General features: G+C 34.7%; 1 protein-coding gene across 2 annotated transcripts; it reads right to left on the reverse strand.

The window, feature by feature from the left end:
* Positions 1–6,118: 6,118 nt before the first annotated feature.
* LOC138306047 (neuronal acetylcholine receptor subunit alpha-7-like) lies at positions 6,119–17,463 on the reverse strand. Of its 2 annotated transcripts, XR_011205766.1 has the most exons (3): positions 17,091–17,463; positions 7,634–9,229; positions 6,119–7,558 (listed from the first exon to the last, which is right to left on the reverse strand). XR_011205766.1 is itself a non-coding variant. In XM_069246388.1 (2 exons), the coding sequence occupies exon 2, from the start codon at positions 9,209–9,211 to the stop codon at positions 7,982–7,984; it is 1,230 nt and encodes a 409-aa protein (XP_069102489.1). In that variant the 5' UTR covers positions 9,212–9,229; positions 17,091–17,463; the 3' UTR covers positions 6,119–7,981. The 2 variants fall into 2 exon arrangements, 1 of the variants encoding a protein (XP_069102489.1); XM_069246388.1 differs by having other exon boundaries at positions 6,119–9,229.
* Between the last annotated feature and the right edge of the window lie 7,394 nt (positions 17,464–24,857).

A 24,857-nucleotide genomic window follows, 5' to 3' on the forward strand; every position in this document is an offset into this window, starting at 1 on the left:
ATAATAGAATCATTCCCTACCTAGAGGGTGTGACATGATAATAGAATCATTCCCTACCTAGAGGGTGTGACATGATAATAGAATCATCACCTACCTAGAGGGTGTGACATGATAATATAATCATTCCCTACCTAGAGGGTGTGACATGATATAGAATCATTCCCTACCTAGAGGGTGTGACATGATAATAGAATCATTCCCTACCTAGAGGGTGTGACATGATAATAGAATCATCACCTACCTAGAGGGTGTGACATGATAATAGAATCATTCCCTACCTAGAGGGTGTGACATGATAATAGAATCATTCCCTACCTAGAGGGTGTGACATGATAATAGAATCATTCCCTACCTAGAGGGTGTGACATGATAATAGAATCATCACCTACCTAGAGGGTGTGACATGATAATAGAATCATTCCCTACCTAGAGGGTGTGACATGATAATAGAATCATTCCCTACCTAGAGGGTGTGACATGATAATAGAATCATCACCTACCTAGAGGGTGTGACATGATAATAGAATCATTCCCTACCTAGAGGGTGTGACATGATAATAGAATCATTCCCTACCTAGAGGGTGTGACGTGATAATAGAATCATTCCCTACCTAGAGGGTGTGACATGATAATAGAATCATTCCCTACCTAGAGGGTGTGACATGATAATAGAATCATTCCCTACCTAGAGGGTGTGACAGGATAATAGAATCATTCCCTACCTAGAGGGTGTGACATGATAATAGAATCATTCCCTACCTAGAGGGTGTGACATGATAATAGAATCATTCCCTACCTAGAGGGTGTGACATAATAATAGAATCATTCCCTACCTAGAGGGTGTGACATGATAATAGAATCATTCCCTACCTAGAGGGTGTGACATGATAATAGAATCATTCCCTACCTAGAGGGTGTGACGTGATAATAGAATCATTCCCTACCTAGAGGGTGTGACATGATAATAGAATCATTCCCTACCTAGAGGGTGTGACATGATAATATAATCATTCCCTACCTAGAGGGTGTGACATGATAATAGAATCATTCCCTACCTAGAGGGTGTGACAGGATAATATAATCATTCCCTACCTAGAGGGTGTGACATGATAATAGAATCATTCCCTACCTAGAGGGTGTGACATGATAATAGAATCATTCCCTACCTAGAGGGTGTGACATGATAATAGAATCATTCCCTACCTAGAGGGTGTGACATGATAATAGAATCATTCCCTACCTAGAGGGTGTGACATGATAATAGAATCATTCCCTACCTAGAGGGTGTGACATGATAATAGAATCATTCCCTACCTAGAGGGTGTGACATGATAATAGAATCATTCCCTACCTAGAGGGTGTGACATGATAATAGAATCATTCCCTACCTAGAGGGTGTGACAGGATAATAGAATCATTCCCTACCTAGAGGGTGTGACATGATAATAGAATCATTCCCTACCTAGAGGGTGTGACATGATAATAGAATCATTCCCTACCTAGAGGGTGTGACATGATAATAGAATCATTCCCTACCTAGAGGGTGTGACATGATAATAGAATCATTCCCTACCTAGAGGGTGTGACATGATAATAGAATCATTCCCTACCTAGAGGGTGTGACATGATAATAGAATCATCACCTACCTAGAGGGTGTGACATGATAATAGAATCATTCCCTACCTAGAGGGTGTGACATGATAATAGAATCATTCCCTACCTAGAGGGTGTGACATGATAATAGAATCATTCCCTACCTAGAGGGTGTGACATGATAATAGAATCATTCCCTACCTAGAGGGTGTGACATGATAATATAATCATTCCCTACCTAGAGGGTGTGACATGATAATAGAATCATCCCTACCTAGAGGGTGTGACATGATAATAGAATCATTCCCTACCTAGAGGGTGTGACAGGATAATAGAATCATCACCTACCTAGAGGGTGTGACATGATAATAGAATCATTCCCTACCTAGAGGGTGTGACATGATAATAGAATCATTCCCTACCTAGAGGGTGTGACAGAATAATAGAATCATTCCCTACCTAGAGGGTGTGACATGATAATAGAATCATTCCCTACCTAGAGGGTGTGACATGATAATAGAATCATTCCCTACCTAGAGGGTGTGACGTGATAATAGAAATCATTCCCTACCTAGAGGGTGTGACATGATAATAGAATCATTCCCTACCTAGAGGGTGTGACATGATAATAGAATCATTCCCTACCTAGAGGGTGTGACATGTTAATAGAATCATTCCCTACCTAGAGGGTGTGACAGGATAATAGAATCATTCCCTACCTAGAGGGTGTGACATGATAATAGAATCATCACCTACCTAGAGGGTGTGACATGATAATAGAATCATTCCCTACCTAGAGGGTGTGACATGATAATAGAATCATTCCCTACCTAGAGGGTGTAGACGGGTGATAATAGAATCATTCCTACCTAGAGGGTGTGACATGATAATAGAATCATTCCCTACCTAGAGGGTGTGACATGATAATAGAATCATTCCCTACCTAGAGGGTGTGACATGATAATAGAATCATTCCCTACCTAGAGGGTGTGACGTGATAATAGAATCATTCCCTACCTAGAGGGGTGTGACATGATATAGAATCATTCCCTACCTAGAGGGTGTGACATGATAATAGAATCATTCCCTACCTAGAGGGTGTGACATGATAATGAATCATTCCCTACCTAGAGGGTGTGACAGGATAATAGAATCATTCCCTACCTAGAGGGTGTGACATGTTAATAGAATCATTCCCTACCTAGAGGGTGTGACATGATAATAGAATCATCACCTACCTAGAGGGTGAGACATGATAATAGAATCATTCCCTACCTAGAGGGTGTGACAGGATAATAGAATCATTCCCTACCTAGAGGGTGTGACATGATAATAGAATCATTCCCTACCTAGAGGGTGTGACATGATAATAGAATCATTCCCTACCTAGAGGGTGTGACATGATAATAGAATCATTCCCTACCTAGAGGGTGAGACATGATAATAGAATCATTCCCTACCTAGAGGGTGTGACATGATAATAGAATCATTCCCTACCTAGAGGGTGTGACATGATAATAGAATCATTCCCTACGTAGAGGGTGTGACATGATAATAGAATCATTCCCTACCTAGAGGGTGTGACATGATAATAGAATCATTCCCTACCTAGAGGGTGTGACATGATAATAGAATCATTCCCTACCTAGAGGGTGTGACATGATAATAGAATCATTCCCTACCTAGAGGGTGTGACATGATAATATAATCATTCCCTACCTAGAGGGTGTGACATGATATAGAATCATTCCCTACCTAGAGGGTGTGACATGATAATAGAATCATTCCCTACCTAGAGGGTGTGACATGATAATAGAATCATTCCCTACCTAGAGGGTGTGACATGATAATAGAATCATTCCCTACCTAGAGGGTGTGACAGGATAATAGAATCATCACCTACCTAGAGGGTGTGACATGATAATAGAATCATTCCCTACCTAGAGGGTGTGACATGATAATAGAATCATTCCCTACCTAGAGGGTGTGACATGATAATAGAATCATTCCCTACCTAGAGGGTGTGACATGATAATAGAATCATTCCCTACCTAGAGGGTGTGACATGATAATATTTATATATAATCTTTCAACTACACGTGGATATTTAAAAATAAAACCGGAAGCGAAGTTGATTGGCTGCCGTTTGCTCTACTAAATGTGTATACGGCGGCCATTACAAATGTGTGAAATAGAAGGGTCTCGGAAGTATTTCATTGTACACAGTTGTTTAATTTCATAAATGGGATGTAACATGGGGGCAAAGGAGTACATAAGATCCCAATATAAAGGTATGAGTACGTTTTCCCGGCATTGCATGGACGATATATTAGAAATATGCCGCTGACGTAGCGTAGGCCAAATCTGGCCTACGATTTCACATTTTTAAGAGGTACCGCGAGCTGACTATATATAAGGCAAAAAAAAAAAAAAATTAAAAAAAGCCTAATAATATAGGCAGGTTTAGCGGACTACGTTTACAGATGTGTATATATGTATTTTCTTTTTTGATTTACGGTTTAAAACTGAAATTATACGCGCATGGCATTTCGTAAAAAGTATGTAACAAGGGCAAATATCTATATAACTTACCAAATACAGAATTCGAAATGAAGAAATTTGATCCTCGATATTTCAGATACAGAAAGTCGACGATGACGATGCCGCGCTAATTGATGCCTTGTCAAACGATGCTAGTTCTAAAGAGGACGTCGACATTTTCCCTAGCGTTGTTGTTCCCCCCAAGAAAAGAAAGACAGAGGAAAAGAAATCCTTCTTTGTCCTGACGTCCCATGAGGCATATAAGGACAAAATAGAAGCGTTGGAACGGAAAGAGCTTAAGAAAACAAAACAAAACAAAAAATGCCAGTAAAAATCAGTGTTTAGTCGCATTCCTTGCGAGCCATTCCAGGCCTATACTTTTCTGTCACTTCAAAGGGACTTTATAAAGAATCTAAAAACTTGAAACTTGTTTGTTTAATTCTAATTATTTCGTGATAAAATGTTTTAATATCATAAAAGAGTCGGTTGTCCGAACAACGGTTAATGTGTCCGAACCACGGTTAAAAGCGTCCGAACCATAGACCAAACACATTGGGAACTTCGGAAGTTATTTTCCCTATCCATACCTTGCATAACCCAAGAATCGTGATGAAAATGTGAATCACTATGATTTAACATATCCCGGCTATTTTTATCCATTATGGACCTTTGTTGATGTCCATATGGCCTTATACTATCCTGGTTACAAATAATAAACTGCGAAATTCGACAATAACACAGTAACAAATTTACTCATTTATTGATAAACATCGATTGGTTGGTGTGTTGACTTAACATCAATAAACAGCCAAGGTAATTTAAGAACGGCTTTCCCTATAACTAATGTGTTATGGAGTGTGTTCTGTATGTATTGTGAAACATTTCTTATTATGTGTATTGCGAAATATATGGGGTTTTTTTTTATTATGAAAACACTTATCTTAATAACTTTTACGTGTCACTACGTACGTAAACGAAAAAATGCTTCCTACATGAAAAATATATTTTTGCGTCTCACATAAAAAATATTGTTCACCCTTCATAAAATTGTTTCTTGCCTTACACAAAACGTTTTATGTGATCACATGAAAGAAAAAAAAATCACACAATATGAAATATTTTTCACACTACATAAAATGCGATGGTTACCCCTGTGCCGCCGTAGCTATATCAATAGGGGTCATATTACATCTATGTGTAGTTTCTTTGCAAAATTTTGAATATCGAAAATTGTTGACAAAACTTCAGATCAGCAATCACAACCTAGAAATTGAAGCTGGTAGGACAAAAAAGATACCTCGCCAGCACCGGTTATGCAAATTTTGCAATATTGTAGAGGATGAAGCTCACTTCATCCTCAAGTGTACAGTAAATTCTACTGAAAGAAAAAGTTTCCTATCTAAATACAACATTAATTCTATGTTCACAGACTATGAAAATTTAATAAAGTTATTGTCATTTAATGAACCACAACTTCTGCAGGATTTGGGCCTCTTCATTAAAAAGTCGTTTGAACTGAGGAAAGCGGGCTTGCTGAATGCATAAGTTGTTCTTGTTTTATTATTATTGTGTTATACATGTTGTGTTATCTTTGTAATTTGCTATCGATCCTTGTTTGTGGATGTAAAAATGCAAATAAATGAATTGTATTTGTACAACAGGCACACATAGTTTTTTTTTCCAGTAATACAATAAAATATCTCTGTAAAATCTCTAGTCAGTGTTTGGAACTACCAGGATATCACTATATATAGACATAATGACGTCATCACCTTAATCATGAATCGTTAATTAGTGTTTGCATTGTACTACAGGTGCGGCTAGACAACTTATAATTTGTTCTCCTATAATCCATATGACCGACACTTCTCTTGACGAATGTAAACAGTCACCGTATCGACAAATTGATGGATTACCACAGCTGTCACTCAAACCGCATGTGATATTGCATTTTGTATTTTGTATGTTTTTATGTTTTCTCCGTTTGTTTGTTTGTTTGTTTGATTATTTAACGTCCTATTAACAGCCAAGGCAATGTAAGGATGACCTCCTATGTATGCGGTGTTTTGCGTGTATGACGTGTGCGTTCCGTGTTTTGGGAGACTGCGGTATATTCGTGTTGTGTCTTGAAAAATGAAACTGTTGACCTTTTTATGTTGTTATATTATTGTAGCATGCTGCTGGAGACACCAATCAACACACCCATCCAGTCACATTATACTGACAACGGACGAACCCCACATTGAAGAGGTGCACGTGCGTATGCCAACAAGAGACGTGACTAAACACTGTCTAGCGATTGGTTATTAAGGTAATGTAATTATTGGATGAAGCAATATCCGGCATTGTTTTTCCTCAATAATATTTAAGGGCAATTTCAATTATGATTGATAATGGTGTTATAATAATGTTTTCTGTAAACATTTATTTTACATTACATTATTCAGGCAAATGTCAATAAATGGAGAATGATATAGTTGTATTAAAAGTTTTTAGCCGTAGTTGCGAATACGAACTCATGACGCCATTCGGGTAAATGACCATAATATGAAATGATGTTATTGTGTCATCGTTTTTTCAGCCGTAGTTGCGAATACGAAACCATGTTGATTATCGGCCAATGACCATAATGTGTAATGATGTTGTTGTGTCATCGTTTTAACAGCCGTAGTTGCGAATACGAAACCACGTTGATTATCGGGCAAATGAACATTATGTGTAATGGCCATGGTGTTGTTGTGTCATTGCTTTTACAGCCGTAGATGCGAATACGAAATCATGTTGATATTTGTTCGGGTAAATGGCTTAATAGTACATATAGGATCTCAAATAAGAGAAATATGAAATTGATTTTCTATGGAAATGATCCTTTTTATCACGTAACTATAAAAACCTACATTTTGAAGCATTTCAACGTCAAAATGCGTTGTAAAAATCAAACGGAGGCAGCGATTTTGTGGCGACACCTATGGATATGGACGGCATATCAATGTTTACTGACGTAACATTATGACAATGTATTTCTAGCCAATGAAAAATAATGAAATAAGCCCAGGCTATATGACACTTGTGACATCTGAAAAAAAAGCTAATACATAACATTGACGAAATCACTGGATATCGGGCGAATTATGTTATATGTATAAGTAAATGCATTTATTTTTGCGCAGTCAAATTGTAGTGCAAATGCGAAAAAAATGAAAGTTATGATTTATTGGTACCGATAAAAATTAACGCAATTCAATCATTCGATACTACAAATACTAATTTTCAAAGTTTAGCACTGTACATGCAATATCAAAACAACGCGAAAATCGTTCAAATAAAACTACCGCTAAAATAAGTGTGTCTACAGTATATTGTATGTCATCCTCGATGATCCAGGGGTTACTATTACTGACGTTATATCCATCCCTAGTAAAACTGGAAACAGCTCAGGAGATTATAATCACAGACTACAAGGAGAGTGAAGCGCAACTTCAGATTCACACAGTCAACCACAGTGTACCCTTATACGGCTCTTTTGATGTACATCAATGGCCTTAATTACCTGCTCTGTTCTGTTGTCTCCAATTTTATTATGTGATAGTCCAGAGGCGATCGTAAGTGATCAAAACCCATGGAGCATCGAGGATGAATCCAGGTGTGTAGAGATCGTAGGTGATCGAAACCCATGGAGTATCTAGGATGAATCCATGGGTGTAGAGATCTTAAGTGATCGGAACTCCTGGAGTATCGAGGATGTAATTTACTATGGGATATTCCGGGGCGTATATATCGTCAGTTAAAGTAACACATGGAGTATTGAGGATGAATGTATGGAAATACATACAATGTTTAACTGTTTCAGCCGTAGTAATGAATTAAAAACCACATAGCGGCAATTATTATCATCAAAAAAGACACCACAAAAAAGGTCACATCGATGAAGGTCATGACCTCGTTCTTGGTTACAGTGGAGAACTCTACACTGGTACCAGATGGGTTCTCCTTTCGTTCGTTATCATTTAAATCTTGACCATTCTCGGAGTTTCTGTAAGACACTCTGTTCTTTTTAAATTTGAAACAGTATGTAAGCTTCTGTAACCATTTTGGAAATTTTGAAACATCCGACACTGCTTCACAACGAAGCGTGAATATAGTCAATAATATGAGCAAGCTACTGTAGATCAGCGCTATAAGTAAGAAGTAGGACATGCCCGCCATGTTTTCTGAGACTTTTGGTAGGTTGTCGCCAATCAGTGTCATGTAGACGGCCAGAGACAGGAACATGGTGATGGTGTAGGATATCCGCTCACCCGAAGAGGCAGGCAGGAGGAATACGAATGGGTTCAGGAAACACAACAGTAGCACTGGGATCGTCATAGAGATGATGAAGTACATGGACCTTCGAGTCATGTGAAGGGAGAATGAAATGGTGGACGATGGCGATCCGAACCCCATATATTGGGACACCGAGGTTTTATCCACCTCCCACTCACCGTTCGGTGTAAAATATCCTAAAAATATCTCGGTTTGGGTAAAACCAAGCTTAACCTCATTCGGCATCACCCCCCATAACAACACAAGCATTTCACAAAGTTGAGAATCCACCGGGAACCGCGTCATATCAACAGAACAACTTGACTTTAGAAGTTTCCCAGGGTAAATCGAACATGTACCGTTATAATTTACACGCACGTCAAATTCATCCTCGTCGAATTTCTCTAAGTCATCAGCGGACGAGATAATGTAAAGCTTTGGTTTCCATACCCTGGATGAGTTGATGATAATTTCTTCCAATCCATTGTAGTCCGATGGCGTCCATCTTAACCGGTAGTCATTCCACGTGATTCCCATCCCGGCGCTCAATGTGATCACACCGGACACCTCGTCAAAATCCAGGATTGACAACAAGAACATCCATGAATCCACATTTACTACTTCTGTGAAGTTGTACGCCGGTCGTACCTCATTTGTGTAGTTCGCGAATAACGTATTCGTCAGTTTGATCCAATCATCCATCGTTCCATGGCCGCCAAACACCGGCCGTCCGGAACTGTAGACCAAGAGGATAACTACCAAGGCGTTCCGCATGGTGGCTGGAGCATATACCTGTAACGAACAGAATAAGAATGAGTTTATTATGACTAATAGCAATATAACTGCTATTTTGTATATTAGTTTTTAGTTTAATTCATCTCGACTTTCTATAGATCATTTTCTATACTCCATGGGTTACTATCACTGACTTAATATCCACCACTTGCTTGTCTCCTAGCATAACTGAAGGCAACATAATGCACATGTAATTGTAGCTGAATTTGGTCCTTTAATGTACATCAGAAGAATCGAATGACGGTTAGTGTACACTTGTGTGGCTTTGATGTTGGGCGTCGCTCTCTCTGAAATCTTCAATAATCAGGTGATTGATAAGTCAGTTTTTTCCACCTGAACTGTCTACATTTTACTATGAGATAGTCCAGGGGTGAATAAAACGTCAGTGGTAGTAACCCATAGTGTATCGATGATGCTCTCTAATGTTTTACCCGAGAGTTACAAAGTGAAGTGGTATTCGAGGACTTTACACGATTTTTTTTAATCCCGATGGTGGTAATTGTTACAGTAGTATTTCCTCTCAGGGATCCACGTTTTTATTTCCAATTTTACAATGGAAGTAATAGAATCTTTCACCCCTTTGGGGTAAGACAGGAGAATCTCAACCCTCGGGGTAAGATTCTTAAGTTGTCAAACACTAGGCTTTGCCGAGAGTTTCACAGCTTAAGAATCTTACGCTGAGGGTTGATATTTTCCTATCCTACCCCAACAAGGGTGAATGATTCTTTTTCTCTTACCCCGTGTACCACTTTGTGTCTCTAATACACGTTTCACTTATACAAGTGAGGATAACGTGACCTCAACGCTTCGCCTTCTTTGTGACGTCATTTAATTGGTGTCGTGACGTTATAATACTATAACCGCGACTAATGATACTGTTGTCGTGACGTCATACCATTGTTGAGCACGTTCAAAAGATCTTGTTTAGCTTGACTTTACCCTAAAGTGAGATAGAAAAATCTCACATTGGTAAAACTGTGGATATCCCTGTTTGGGACAAGACACTAATTTACGTACCACGCGTACGTCGTTTCCTGAGAATGTTTATGTAGGCTATTTTTTTCTAATAGTGATGAAATGACGTTAAAATATGATATTACGCGCTCATTCATTTATTACAGCGGGAATATCACAAAGAGTTACGTTCCATTTCACTGGAAACACTATTCCCACACTAACGTGATGTTGGTATATATCACGTGGTACAGGAATTAGTCCCATAATCCGTTATTTTAAAGACCGACGAAAACTGCAACAGCAAGTCAAGTCTCATGAAATTTTTTTTCGATTTTTTTTTCAAAACACGAATCCCATTATATCCGTTCTTTATAGCCAATGTTCTGAAAATAATGGTATAATTCTACCGAGAAAATAGTAATGTTGTTGACACAGTGACGTCACGAAGTTGTGTTGCATGAAATAAACCAGTACCTGTCACTAGAGAAATAATCCAATTTAGAAAAAAAAATAGTAACCAGTTCAAATTCAGTTAAATACAATGACAATATATAACACCATCGAGTACATGGTAGAACAGGTATTTTGATTGGTTTTGCGGTGTGTGATTAACAGGAACTGGCCAATCACAGTCGAGGTTAGATTGGCAGTACGAATTGATTAGTACGAATGCACCTAATGACGCGGTATTGTTAAGGACAATGACAGGTACTATTGACTCTTGAAATTATCATTCTGCCGTCTACTCAAAGCGATCAGATTTGTTCATGTAATCGTTGGTCATTGATCTATGACGTAATCACCGCACGTGGCGCACGAGATTATGTATACACAGAGGAGTGGCGTTACGATAACATTTTGAAATCACATAACGACGCCGCGGTTTATCTAATGAATGGTATAAAATAGTATCGAAATAAATTGTCACGCGTTATTCTTGAGTTTACTACATGTTATAGGGGTTATAAACCGGGACGTTATACAATTTAACATGAACCACTTACATAATGCCATGGAATGTTTTCATGGCGCGATTAATTTTTTTTAATATTTTTATCTGGAATTAAAATAACAAACTCATACTTTTCAATGGTGGTAATGGTGTAAAGTAGGTAACTTTTGTAACTGAAGAAAAATACACATTCGTCTCCTTCTGTTTTAGATAGAGAAAAAATACCATTCATCGGCGGTGGCGCATCTTGTTGTCAATTTTAAACGGAGAAAAACATGTAAGTCTACCCTTTTGTTTCGAGGTTTCCTCCTTAGGTTAATTTTATGACATTTTTTGGCTTGAAATCTGGTTAAGGCCTCGAAAAGGCCACCAATACTAGTTGGATGCTATAACATATATTTGAAAATTTGATATTAAAGATTTTCAATCACCGACAAAGCATAAATAATATTTATTTTTTTGGACAATAATTGGTACTTAATCTAGTATATGCATGTTAAATAATTTTCACGAAATTTTATAAAAAAAAACAAAACAAAAAAGACCGTATCATGTGAAAGAAAAATTGTGTGTAAATGCTCTCATATCATTAATTTGTGTAATCTCGAGTATGCTTAGGTTGATGAAGATGTGAAAAAGGTGGGTTATATTGAAAAGGTAAAATTTAAGGTAACTAACTGAATTTTTACTAGCTTCTATCTAACTGATAATAATTTTTTAAGTTCCTCTTAGATTTTTAACGGGAAAAAGGAAAATAAAAGATAATGGGAGTTACTAACATACCATCGATTGTAACATGTGTTTAATTATCGTACAAACCCTGTAATATCCACTTAAGAATGATCTTCAAATCAAACGCATTCTTTCATAAAATTTTGCTTGGTGATCAAAAATGTTCAAATTACTTATAAGTCTGATAATAAATATAAGTTTGGAAAAAAACCAATTGACCAATCAGACAAAGTACTGTTAACGTATTTATTTTAGCGGTATTGCTATTTTAGTGGTAGTTTTATTGTAGTGGTAGTTTTATTTCAGTGGTATTTTCATTTTAGCAGTAGTTTTATTTTAGAGGTAGGTTTGTTTAAGTGGTAGGTTTGTTTTAGAGGTAGGTTTGTTTTAGAAGTAGTTTTATTTTTAGCAGTAGTTTTATTTTAGCGGTAGGTTTGTTTTAGTGGTAGGTTTGTTTTAGCGGTAGGTTTGTTTTTAGGGATTTTCGCGCTGTCTTTGAAGCACAAATTCATATTTAGCGCTAAATTTTGTAAAAGGTCATTGGTGTTAATAAATCGCCGAATGTCGCAAAATTAAATCCGCGATAATAAATAATCATTTACCGTATTTCCGTATTTGCACAAAAATAATCATGTGTTAAGTTATCTATTATCAATGACTCATTAGTACGCATGCACTTTCATGTATTGAATTTACTGACAAATAACTACTTATACTGAAACTATGGATGTAATAGATATTCAAAATGAATGGATTTACTGACAAATAACTACTTATACTGAAACTATTGATGTAATAGATATTCAAAATGAATGGATTTACTGACAAATAACTACTGATACTGAAACTATGGATGTAATAGATATTCAAAATGAATGGATGTACTGACAAATAACTACTAATACTGATGTAATAGATATTCAAAATGAATGGATTTACTGACAAATAACTACTAATACTGATGTAATAGATAAGATATTCAAAATGAATGGATTTACTGACAAATAACTACTTACTGAAACTATGGATGTAATAGATATTCAAAATGAATGGATTTACTGACAAATAACTACTTATACTGAAACTATTGATGTAATAGATATTCAAAATGAATGGATTTACTGACAAATAACTACTTATACTGAAACTATGGATGTAATAGATATTCAAAATGAATGGATTTACTGACAAATAACTACTGATACTGAAACTATTGATGTAATAGATATTCAAAATGAATGGATTTACTGACAAATAACTACTAATACTGAAACTATTGATGTAATAGATATTCAAAATGAATGGATTTACTGACAAATAACTACTGATACTGAAACTATTGATGTAATAGATATTCAAAATGAATGGATTTACTGACAAATAACTACTGATACTGAAACTATGATGTATGTAATAGATATTCAAAATGAATGGATTTACTGACAAATAACTACTATACTGAAACTATGATGTAATAGATATTCAAAATGAATGGATTTACTGACAAATAACTACTGATACTGAAACTATTGATGTAATAGATATTCAAAATGAATGGATTTACTGACAAATAACTACTGATACTGAAACTATTGATGTAATAGATATTCAAAATGAATGGATTTACTGACAAATAACTACTGATACTGAAACTATTGATGTAATAGATATTCAAAATGAATGGATTTACTGACAAATAACTACTGATACTGAAACTATTGATGTAATAGATATTCAAAATGAATGGATTTACTGACAAATAACTACTGATACTGAAACTATTGATGTAATAGATATTCAAAATGAATGGATTTACTGACAAATAACTACTGATACTGAAACTATGATGTAATAGATATTCAAAATGAATGGATTTACTGACAAATAACTACTATACTGAAACTATTGATGTAATAGATATTCAAAATGAATGAATGATTACTGACAAATAACTACTATACTGAAACTATTGATGTAATAGATATTCAAAATGAATGGATTTACTGACAAATAACTACTAATGAACTGAAACTATTGATGTAATAGATATTCAAAATGAATGGATTTACTGACAAATAACTACTGATACTGAAACTATTGATGTAATAGATATTCAAAGAATGGATTTACTGACAAATAACTACTATACTACTGATGTAATAGATATTCAAAATGAATGGATTTACTGACAAATAACTACTGATACTGAAACTATGATGTATAGATATCTGAAAATACTGATGAATAGGTATATTCAAAATGAATGATTTACTGACAAATAACTACTATTGACATGAGTAATAGATATTCAGAAATACTTAGATGGATATACTAGAATCAAATGAAGATTTGACATATACTGATACTACATGAGATAATATCAAATGATGATTTATGAATATATGATATTATGAATGATATCAAATAATGATTACTGACAAATAACTAAATAAATATTACTGAAAAATGATACTGAACTATGATGATGATATAAAGAGATTTTAAATGAATGGATATTCAAATGAATGTTTGATATTCTCATCAATCAATAATCAAAGCACGTGCCGCACGTGATTATATACACAAACGAATGACGTTGCAACAATATTTTGAAATTATCTGATTGTGACCTTGATAATGACCTTGACAATGACCTTGACAACGGTGTGATAGTCATTTATGCTTTACACGACATTAGATTTGAAGTTGATTTCTCGTAACTAACGGCATTGTTACATTTGTTATCGATCTGAAAATTTCTCACCGTACGTTAGAACCTGGTATGTACAGTATTTTAAACTATTCGATATTGATTATCATTTACGTAATGGTTGGATAAAGTTATCGAAAGGCAAATACTAGTCCTTTGTTTGTCTGTAGCGTGGTAAGAGGTAGAAATGGGTATTGTTATTGACGCAAACGTCAATAGATATTGATTAGATAAACAACATTGTTTGTAATACTCTTTTTTGTCTACAAAACAAATTTCTAATAACGTTTTACAGTATGTTATACATTTTAAGGTGATTACTCACCGACTTTTCCCTTGAAATTAGATTTTGTTTTTAACCAGCATTTTCATTGGCGTTTTGTCAAATCGTGTTTGTAACCAGCATTTTTATTGGTTTTTAATCAAATCTTGTTTGTGACCAGCATTTTATTGGCTTTTAGCTAAATCTTGTTTGTAACCAGCGCTTTCATTGGCTTTAAAATTATATCTTTTTTATAACCAGCATTTTCATTGGTTTTTAATCGAATCTTGTTTGTAACCAGCATTTTCATTGGTTTTGAATTAAATCTTGTTCGTAACAAGCATTTTCATTGGTTTTTAGTTAAACCTTGTTTGTAACCAGCATTTTCATTGGCTTTTGATTAAATCTTGTTCGTAACAAGCATTTTAATTGGCTTTTAGTTAAATCTTGTTTGTAACCAGCATTTTCATTGGCTTTTAATTAAATCTTTTTCGTAACAAGCATTTTCATTGGCTTTTAGTAAAATCTTCTTTGTAACTGGCATTTTCTTTAGCGTACAAAATGAGTTGCATATTGATCTATTTAATAACTTTAACATAATATAATCACGAGTTTAAGATTTTTTTATCGCCTAGCTATAGTGTTTATATAAATATAGACGAAAGATTCAATTTCGTTTCTATATACAGGCTCGAATTTGATGTTTCCGTCCACTTTGACAATAGCATGACGTCATATTTTCATTTTTAATTTTAAGGTCATTTTTATCTGTGACATCAAAATACTGTCTTGGGTCATTTTTATCTGTGACATCAAAATACTGTCTTGGGATATTTATGATGTGACTTCGATGGTCAGTTATGTGATAGATATATTATCTCATAACATGAATTAGAGAATCTGTGTTGAAAAACATATTGACATGTAATCGGCAACATCAGAACCTTAGCCAAAGCTCAAAGACAATGTAGTCAGAGACGGCTATTAGTTTTACATTAAATTGTAATAGTATCTTTATCTTAAAATGATACAAAATGACTTTAATTCTTTAGTTGTTTGTGTTTGAGTTATTTAAACGGCGTTAATGATGTAGAAATATCATTATGATAATGGTTTTGAATCTGATCAAAATAAATATTGTTATAATCGCTCCATATAATAGAGGATCTGGAGATATGCCAAAAGACAAGAAAAGTATATATTCTCATTTGAGTGCCAAGGCCCGTAATCGGGGATAGCAAATCGCCTTTCGCCCGTTTCTATATATGTAGTATAAATTTCACCGGAGCGTGACCTCTTATGGTCATCCTCGATACTCCAGGGTTTACTATCACTGTGAGTATATCCATCCCTGGAATATGTCATATTAAAACGATTACATCCTGTTTAAGGTTACAGTACATACTGTACATATTGCGGGAACGAAAAGGGGGATGGGGGTGGTTTTTTTTTTTTTTTGGGGGGGGGGATGGTTGGGGGTTGTTGGGGAGGAGGTAGGGAGGAAGAGTCGCAGTATTACACAGAGTCACAACACAAATATATCGACAGTCTTTGTTCTAATCAACCAACCATTTCTGAAATAAAATAACTTGACAATGTAACTTTCAATTTTGAATGGAGAGGAATTCATCCGAATCAATTTGGAAAATTTATATCAAATCCCGTTTTATATAAAAGTTACAATAATGTGTATGTTTTAATTATATAGAAAATACAAAAAAAAAAAAAAAAAAAAAAAAAATGCTATGAACATATTATGTATATAATATCTTATGATTCAGTAAGGAGAGGAATTCATATAAATAGAAGAACTTCATATTTACACCAAATCCCATTTTATATAAAAGTTATAACAATATAACGTTTTGAATTCATAATACAGAAGAAAAAAATCCGAATGTTTAATGTTGGCATTATAATTTTGTAAGGAGAGGAATTCATATAAATTGAAGAGATTATACTCAATCTCATTGTATATAAAAGTTATATTAAAATATGATTTAGATAAAAAAAAAATACGAAAAATCTAAATCTAAATTTTCAATGTTTGTATTATAAATTTGAAAAAGAGTAATTCATATAAATTGGAAACCCTATGACCAATCTCATTTCATTTTAAAGTTGCAAAAAGATCATAATAAAAATATTTTAGTTTTGTAAAGACTAGAATTGAAGAATATGTTTAAAAAAATATTTTTTTATCAAAATTCTGTAAAGTAATACATCAAAATTTTCCAATACTTACCAGTTAGTGCCCGTTAATGATAGTCCAACCTGCCGTGTTAACAGTACAATTCTCTCTGGAGTTATATATCGTCAGTGTTGACTCCAATATCCTTCATTGTCAGTGTTGATCGTGTGTCAGGTATCGGTAAACACCACACAGTCAATAACCAATTCAATGTAAACCCGAAAGACGCTCATTATTAATCAACCAAAGTCATCTTTCACAATCTCTGAATTAAATGTCTATTAGTGTCGGGTACATCAGATGAACCGTGCGTTGTGTGTTAAGTACAATCCCGCAAGCTCAAAACGATATCATCATTGCGCGTGACGTATATTTCATTTTGACCGATGTTTCGTCCTAATGGCTTGGTGTAAGTACACAATCATTTATATTTATTAATCCCTTACACAGACATACTCAAATGAAGGGCACCCACACAAGAGAGATCAGAGATCTGGTATGAATAGAGAAAAAAATCAGTAGACCATCTATTATTGTGATGGAGTAAGCTGATGATCTATTTCAACACAAACAAACCCCACAAAGAATTTAAATGTCTTATTTGTGAGAATCACTCGGTGAATAAGCTCTTTACGACCGGCCGATGTTATCTTTTTACCGATTCCGTTTCACCTCACATCTATAAAAGAAATGTGTATTGAACATTCTCGAGATTGTTAATTGCGAATTGTGACACTTGAAACTATGTAATCACCATTTGTTATCAAAACATGGTGGATTATACACTGCTTTGAAGGTGTCAGGTAGTGAAGAGAAATATTACTATAATGTGTTGTTATTTTCGGACTAATTTCTGACATCGAAACTGACTTGTATAATCAAACACTTTTGCAACCTAGATTTCTTTAGCTCTTCTTAATTATTTTTGTCCTGCAGGAAGGTAGGTCGATAGAATATGCCTGCTGTAATGATTGCATGATGTCTTGAGGTCTTCTTCCTCGAAGACATACAAATCCCTTATACCACCACCGTAACTATTTTAGTTGTAACAGGAGAGAAGATAATGTAGCGGCCAGACCGGGATTCGAACACAGGACCTTCGAACACTAGCCGAATGCTCTACCCTTGAGCTACCTGGCCACCGATGATCGACCCAGTCCAATCCTGCTACAAAGAGCTCATTACTTATATAATGACATTGTGTATACCTTTTACAGTGCTAATGAGGGAACTGCTAGGGCAGAAGTAGATGATATTTAAAAGTGGTTCTCTTGAGATAAATAGACCCAAGGAGCTACCTGAGTAATTGCCAATATACTGTACATGTATACAGGTGTTATTGAGCCAATAGATAAACACATAAATGCGACGGCTTTGTGTGAACAGAAAGTGTTTCGATCACTGGCTTCCACAACATGTCCTAGTGGGCGAACTCCACTGTATATATGTAGATACCGAAAATAGCGATTGCCGAAGCGACAAATGATAGATTAAAAAGAGGTTTGCGGGTACTAATATTCAATGTGTGTTTTAATTATTCTAGGGACTTCATATGTCGTTTTTATGTCAAAATGTCGTAATCGCGAGAAAGTATGAAAACTTGCCCTTGATCTTATGCATAATATGTCTATCAAACAAACCTCTCGCTTCAGTGATCGCTATATCCGTATTTCATACAGTTCGACCACGGTGTTGTCGACGAGTCGCCAAACTTTAGCTTGTCATGTAGTACAGTCATGGCTTAAAATGAAATTTTGGTTGTTCTCTCTACTCTACCAAAATACCCGCTCGCCAAAATATTTTATCTGCATTTTCCATACTAAAAATATTTTATCATTTCTGATATTAATTTTTCTGTTTACTTTCAAAATAATTTGAATTGTATTATACAAATAAGGTATTTTGATGAGATCGATACATGGTTATATCGAAAAAAATATTGACCGAGAACGTAGTAAGGACTGAAATTTAAATTCTATAATTGTTTTATTTTTTTTCCTGGATTTTTTACATTTTGAATTGAGTGTGAATCTAAAGAAGCATAATTTTATAATAGTTTCACTGTTTTGCTTCTGTTCTTATAATACATTATTTAAACTTTTATAACTCCAGATTTGGAAAGAAAACTAACACTTTTGGTATATTTGTTGCCATGTCTAACCAAAAAAACTTTATCTACCCACCTAAGACAGTATGCTATGGGTCGATAAAGGGGAAACGAACAATTTATTAGGGCTGGCCTATTAGTTAAGAGTTGTTTACCTTCACAGAATACATAGTAAAATCCAAAGATATCAAGTTAAGAGTTTGAGATAATTATAAATTTGTATTATTATAAGACTAATTTGTTTAACATTTTATCGATGGTCGCCAGCTTGTGTGTTCACACATAGGGGCAAATCAAATTATAGTTAAGAAGCATGAAATTTTTGTAGATTTTTTTTTCCGAGTTTTGTTTTGTAGATTCTTTGTACCACAAAGGGAATTAAAACCTGTTATTTTTTCAGTTTTTTCCCTTTACCAACGTCTCTTGACCTTCTTATATTAGTATTTTGTGTAAACATCATCTAGGAATTAATCTTATCTATTAAAGATGCTCCACCGCCAGAAGAGTATTGATGACACCTATCATTTGAACAATAACTGATGTTTAAATGTTTGTTTGTTTGTTTGATTAATTAACGTCCTATTTAAATGTGTATTTATGTGTCTAATTATCACAAAATCACATAAGAAATCGTTTATTTTGTTTTTGATCAACGCGCAATCAGCGCTTCATTCAATACAGGGCACAGTACCATGAATTGTTATCGGGACTCGAATAATTATTTTTAAAATTTTGATTATGAAGTAAAATAAGAAATTCAAAGTTAAAAATGGTGGTAATGGTGTAAAGGTAGTAATTATATAAATTAACTGTGGAAAAACACTAATTCGTCTTGTCCTGGTTTTTTTTTTTGTATAGAGAAAACATTCCATTCGTAAGCGGTGGAGAATATTGAGGTAGAATATACGATTTCATTTTGCACTGGTATATTATGAATTTGTTTTATTTATATACATATGATTGACAGCGTCACACATAGTTACGATTTAGATGTCAAAACATACCATAGTCAGTCAAACTGGTGATATAACAAAATAGTAATCATTCTATAAACAATGGAAAATGTAAACAAAAAAATAAAAATACGTATGTCGGAACAAAATTCTCCAGAAAAAATCATTGACGACCATTGCCATGCAAGTATTGGTCACAGTGACATCAATCGTTAAAGTATAGGTCACACATCCATCATACAAACTTAGGTTATATCGACACCCGCCATTCAAATATAGGTTACAAAGACAACCGTCATACAAGTATAGGTCACATAGACATCCGTCATACAAATATAGGTCACATCGACATCCGTCATACAAATATACATTTTTTTGTAGGTCACATCGACATCCGTCATACAAATATAGGTCACATCGACATCCGTCATACAAATATAGGTCACAGCGACATATTTCATACAAATATAGGTCACATAGACATCCGTCATACAAATATAGGCCACATCGACATCCGTCATACAAATATAGGTTACATAGACAACCGTCATACAAATATAGGTCACATCGACATCCACCATTCAAATATAGGTTACATCGACACCCGCCATACAAAAATGGGTTACATAGACACTCATATATATATATGTGTGTGTAATTAACACATAAATACATTTTAAATGATTTATTGTGCTATTAGTGTTTGCGCAATCAGTACTTATAGGGCATAGGGCATTGAGATTTTTCGGGATACACCTAGTAATACTAATATTTATATTGTAGTATTATAAGACACTCAATTGTAAGTATCTCTTGTAACTGACGAAAAATACGTCTGCTGCTGATTTTGATAGAAAAACAATGTGATTACAATCATATCTTGATTCTCACGCTGTTCCGGTAGACCTTCTCTCTGTTGCATCAAAAGAAATGGTTAACCAGAACGGCGTGAGAATTAAGATACGATTTTAATCAGATTGATAAAAATATGATTATCATCTGTCAGCCGTAAAGCATCTTAATGGAAAAATGTATATCAATTAAATAAAACCAGTTGAATGTATTGATATATATATATTTTTTTTTTGCATTCATTTTTCCAAATTTTTATCAGACAGAGCTATATAACATATAAACAAGATACAACTTTCATTCCTAACACATATTATGCATGTAATTTGTTTTACATTGAGACATATAAATTTGAAATTTATTATATTACCAAAAAAGGATTAGGCCGTTATAAAGCTTAATTTGTATGAATTATAATACACGAGTAATTCCCTCCACTAATTAATAGTTTAACTCTCATATACATTTTATAGACTAAGTTACACGCACAGACTCATATACCATGACTTATAGATAATAGATTACATACATACACACCCATTTTCATACAACTATACAAACTTGCACATAAGACATCTCCACGTGACAATAACAAACAAACATAGAAGAAGAAAGAGTTGAAGAAATAGAGGGAGAGAAGTTTGGGAAACAGGGAATTCGGGAAAGGTGGGTACAAAAAAAGTGGAGGGGGGAGAGAGGGGGTACAAAAAAGGGGGAAGAGGGGGGAAAATGGGGATGGGGGGTTGCAGCCATTAATTTTTAAAAATCTGCTGCTCTTGTCCACCTTGGCTATTAGTTATATAGTTCTGAATATTATAGTTTTCCTTGATTTCCGTGATTGCTACATATGGATTTAATCTTTTATTGAGAAATTTACACTTATATATATTGTATTTAATCAAAATGAAAATTACATTATCTATTTTGTATGAAATCTGATTGTGATTTTGCGAAATTAAACCCAAAAGGATTTTTTTCTTTATTCAAGGAAATGGAATAATAAGTGCGTCGAAGAGTGTTTCCAAACTTTGTAAAAAAAATCTGAACTTCTTGACATTCCCACATAATGTGAATTATTGTTTCTTGTTCAAGATTACAGAGAGGACAGAGAGGCAAGGCAGACAATCCGAATATTAAACATTGAAGAATTTGTGGTCAAGATATGATGTATTAATCTATATTGAAACCGCTGAAGCTTAGAATTTCTCGTTACTGTAAAGGGAATTTTATAAATATCAAACCATTTCAAATGATTTAACTGAACTAAGTCTTCCCATTTTCTCCTCCCTGTAGGAGTAATATTATTTTTTTTGTTATTATATTGTACAGACCCTTTGATACATCTTATCTAAAACAATTTCCCGACGCTTACTTCATGTTCCAACGACATTGAAATACAGTCGAATCTGTACTAACGACCATCTGTATTAAGCGACCCTCTGCCCTAAATGACCACTTCAATTTCTCCCAAGCTTTTTCACTATATATTTTAACTCTATTAAACGACCATCTCTCTAACGCGACAAGCGACCACAAAGTTTCCTTCCCGTCGTCGCAAAAAATCTCTCTTCAGCGACCAGAAAAATGAATGTCATTTCGATTTTTCCAAAACGTGTAGATATAAATCACATTCTGTCGGTTATGGACGATTCTATTTATACAACATTAAACCTAGTTTGATCTGGTTGTTTACATTAAGTCAGTGAAATAGTGAAATACTATAGCTTAGATATAGGCAATCCATTATCACTACACAATAACGGGGAAACAATTAGACTATGTAAATATAGGATCAGTACTATAACGTACGGTTAATGACGAAATGGAAAACGATTTTTTCTGACAACACTGTATTAATTACATGTAAATTGGTTCCCGATTAATGGAAACTCATAATGCTATCAGATGTACCTGTCACTGGTATAGTTAAGGTTTCATGTAACTGTGAAATCATTTATTTTTGTCGGGGTCAAGTTTTCGTGGATTATAAAATTTTGCAAGTTTGTTAGCAATATTGTGGAGAAGGCAAAAGTAACCTGGTATTTGTATATATATATATTCATTAAAAAGATAAGTTTTCACGGAATTGTAAATTCGTTGATTTTGGCCAAAATACTAAATCCAAGAAAATTAATCGCCCCACGAAAAATAATGATTTCACAGTATATTTCATCTGTTATCTATTAATGATTTTGAGCATATCTTTCCCGAGCACATTTAATAACAAAAATGTAAAAACAGATTATCTAGGGTGATTTGCAGATTGATATAAACGTCCTATTAACAGCGAGGGTTCCAAAGAGTTAAGTACTCGCTCCTTTGAGGAAGGCTGTGTGTTTTGTCCACTGGTCGGGACACATCATGGTCTATGAAACTGGCAGTTTTCGCTGAACAGTCTGACAGCATACAGATGTGGTTGGGTAGTTAATTCTGTCCTACTAATAAAACGTACTTAGAAGAAATCAATTCAAACGACATTGTAGCTTAAATTCCTATTTACAACCAGAATCAGGAAAGCCTTTTGGGATAAATTCATGTTCTGCCTCTTTATAATCAATAGTTTTACAATTATAATAAACCTTTCAAAAATGAAATACTTAGAGGCCAGTAACATACCACTCTCTCCTTAACAAACACACACGTGTTACACAATACACGAAGTCAAATCCATTTTTACCCAAAAGTTCCAACACTACAAGTATACACGGATATACCGCAGCCTCCCAAAACACACAGACAATTGCGCACACGTTTCACACACGCGAGCCCGGCCTTATATGATAGATCAAATAAAGCATACCATACTCCATAGGACACCTTTCTGTAATTGCATATTACATGGTTATCTGCCCGTTGCGGATAGGTATTGATTGTGACGTCATTGTGTTTGAGAGCGTAATATCATACTTTTCGGAGAATTGCGCCCATAAAATAATGATGTCACCTACCTGGAAGGGAACTAACTCTGTAATACGCAAAGAAAAAAGCAAGCAAACAAACAACAAAAAAACAAAACAAAAATAAATAAATAAGAATTACGTGATCACGGGACTAGTAATTTATTTATTAGTTTAACGTCCTATTAACAGCCATGGCCATGTTTTCATAAGCATGTGCTAGGTTTGATGGTGGAGGAAAGCCGGAGTACTCGGGGGTCAGTACCTGGCAACTGCCCCACATGGGATTCGAACCGGCATCCCAGAGGGCTTGTAGTCATATGTCAGGACATCTTAACCACTCGGCCACCGCTTCCCCAAACTAGAAATTAATCATCAATCACAAATTAGATCAGTCAATATTGTGGCTTTACATCGACCTGAACACTGGGTCTATCTCATCATGCTGTCTCGGGTGATAAGGTTAAAGGTGATCCGTTTATTAACATCTTGTTTTGAACGAAGGTAGTCAACTCATGATACCTTCACCGGTTTATTTTTATATGAATTGTAGTCATAAAGATGTATTGTTCATTTGACGAATTCGATAACATTATATAAGCTACTAACGGATTTCAAAACGGTTTCAATTTTCCTATGACGTATTTCAGGAGCGGAGTAGACGACAGGGATAGTAACCCCTGGAATATCGAAGGTGTTAACAACGAAACTGTTGTTGAATCAAAACAACAGAAGGATTGATACACATTTTATATAAATATCAAAGGGGTGTTATTGAGACAAAACAAAACGTATTGTCCTACCACCAGTTGAGATCATCAAAATTAATATCATAGGAAATACAGGTAAATCAAGCGCTCGAAAACAGCAAACGGGTTTAGCAAGATATTTTATCAAGCTTACAGTTGTATGTGCCGTAGCTGTGCGTAACTTTGCGAAAATTTTGACATGCTGTGTTTTCTTCAGTAATCTATTGAAAACCATAAGTTTTGATGAATAAAGTTGTGAGAAT

This window comes from Argopecten irradians, chromosome 13 (genome assembly GCF_041381155.1).
Source record: "Argopecten irradians isolate NY chromosome 13, Ai_NY, whole genome shotgun sequence".
NCBI lineage: Eukaryota > Metazoa > Mollusca > Bivalvia > Pectinida > Pectinidae > Argopecten > Argopecten irradians.

What these genes read in the sequence shown, in the direction of transcription:
- LOC138306047 (XM_069246388.1), bottom strand. Translation starts at nt 9,211, where the DNA reads ATGCGGAACGCCTTGGTAGTTATCCTCTTGGTCTACAGTTCCGGACGG.